The following is a 1,524-nucleotide window of genomic DNA, read 5'->3' on the forward strand; positions in this document are numbered from 1 at the left end:
GGCGATGAGCGCGAGGAGTCGGCATGAGCGCAGGTAAGTGCGGAGCCCGGGTCGGCCCGAGCCCTGTGCGGTCCCTGGCCCGCCCGTAGTCGTCGCCCCTTCGAGGGAAAGGGGAGGTGACGCCCCCCATCTCGGGGTCGCGAGCCCAGGGAGGGGGCCCTGAGCGGGGATCCTGGGCCCGTCCCCTCCCTTTGGACGGGGACTCGGCCCCGGTTTCTTCCTAGAGACGCCGAGGCCGGGGATGGCGTCGACGCGCACAGCCGGTCCCTCCCCTCCCCTGCACCCCACAGCCGCGGGATTGGAAGCCGGGCGCTTGTGCAAGAGGGTCCTGGGGCCGTGCGGGGACGGGGAGGCCACCCCACGTCCACTTAATTGGATCTCATCCCGAGTGACGGATGTCCAGGTCGGGGAGGCGGCTGCATCCTCGGGCCTCTGGGCAACCCCACTGGGCTGAATGAATGAATGGGGTTGGGGAAGCCAGGACCGCATTTTCTGGGTAGATATCCGGGCCACAGCACCACTCCTGATCCCCTGCCTCAGGCCCCCAGAGAAAAGCTGTCACACCCAGGACCAAGGGCCACACCCTCCATGCGACCCATCCCGGGCCAGTTGCCCTACGCCCACTCCTCCAGGGTCTAATTTAAATCCCACCTGCTGGGAATGGGGCCAGTCACCCTCCTCTATCCAGAAAAGTCTCATCTCAGTGTCTGTCACTCAGCCTCCAGCCCCACAGCCTAGAGTGCACCCCTGGCGAGGGAGGGGAAAGAATGAGGAAAGACGTCCCCTAGAATCCGGATCCAAAGATGGGAAGACAGTTCACACACACTCGCGCCCCAGCCTGGCAGAAGACAGGAGCTCCCTGCCTCCGGGAACCACAGCCCCGGAGGAGGCAGCCGCCCTGGACTGCTGCCAGGTCACCAGCAGGAAGCCGAGGCTTCCGCAGGAAATGAGAGGTCCCAAATGGCTCTAGCCCCTCCGCTCCACAGTGCTGGTGACATTGCCCCAGGGCTGTGACCTCAGACCAAGTTCAAGTCCAGTCTTGGCCGCTCATAGCTGTGTGACTTTGTGCTTGTTAATCCACTTCTCTGAGCCTCATTTTAAATGGGAATCCTAATCTGTACTTTTCATGGAATGGTCGTAAGGAGGAATGTGCTCATTCAGACACACTCATTTCCAGCTTCTCCCCTTTCAAACTCTATGACCCTGGACAAGGGATTCACATGCTGTTCCTCAGTTTCCCCAACTGTGCAATGGGGATAATCATAGTCACTACCCCAGAGGGTTGTGTGTGAAGCTTCATTGAGTTAGCACACTGAAGGGCTTCCACAGGGCATGGTGAGCGCTCCATGGGAGCTGCTGTTAATCAGAAGAGCAATGACAGGCCAGGCACGGTGGCTCATGCCTGTAATCCCAGCACTTTGGGAGGCCGAGGCAGGCAGATCACTTGAGGTCAGGAGTTCAAGACCCGCCTGGCCAACATGGCGAAACCCCATCTCTACTAAAAATACAAAAATTAGCTGAGTG

At 60.1% G+C, this 1,524-nt stretch overlaps 1 protein-coding gene across 1 annotated transcript in view; it reads left to right on the forward strand.

Moving 5' to 3' along the window:
- Nucleotides 1–1,524, forward strand: part of ATP13A2 (ATPase type 13A2) — a 37,833-nt gene continuing 36,309 nt past the window's right edge. Inside the window, exon 1 of the mRNA XM_011998470.1 lies at nt 1–33. Coding sequence (XP_011853860.1) covers nt 24–33 — 10 coding nt within the window. The 5' untranslated portion in view covers nt 1–23. The remainder of the gene's footprint in view (nt 34–1,524) is intronic.

The sequence above is a fragment of the Mandrillus leucophaeus genome, unplaced genomic scaffold, assembly GCF_000951045.1.
Source record: "Mandrillus leucophaeus isolate KB7577 unplaced genomic scaffold, Mleu.le_1.0 Scaffold571, whole genome shotgun sequence".
NCBI classification, from domain to species: domain Eukaryota; kingdom Metazoa; phylum Chordata; class Mammalia; order Primates; family Cercopithecidae; genus Mandrillus; species Mandrillus leucophaeus.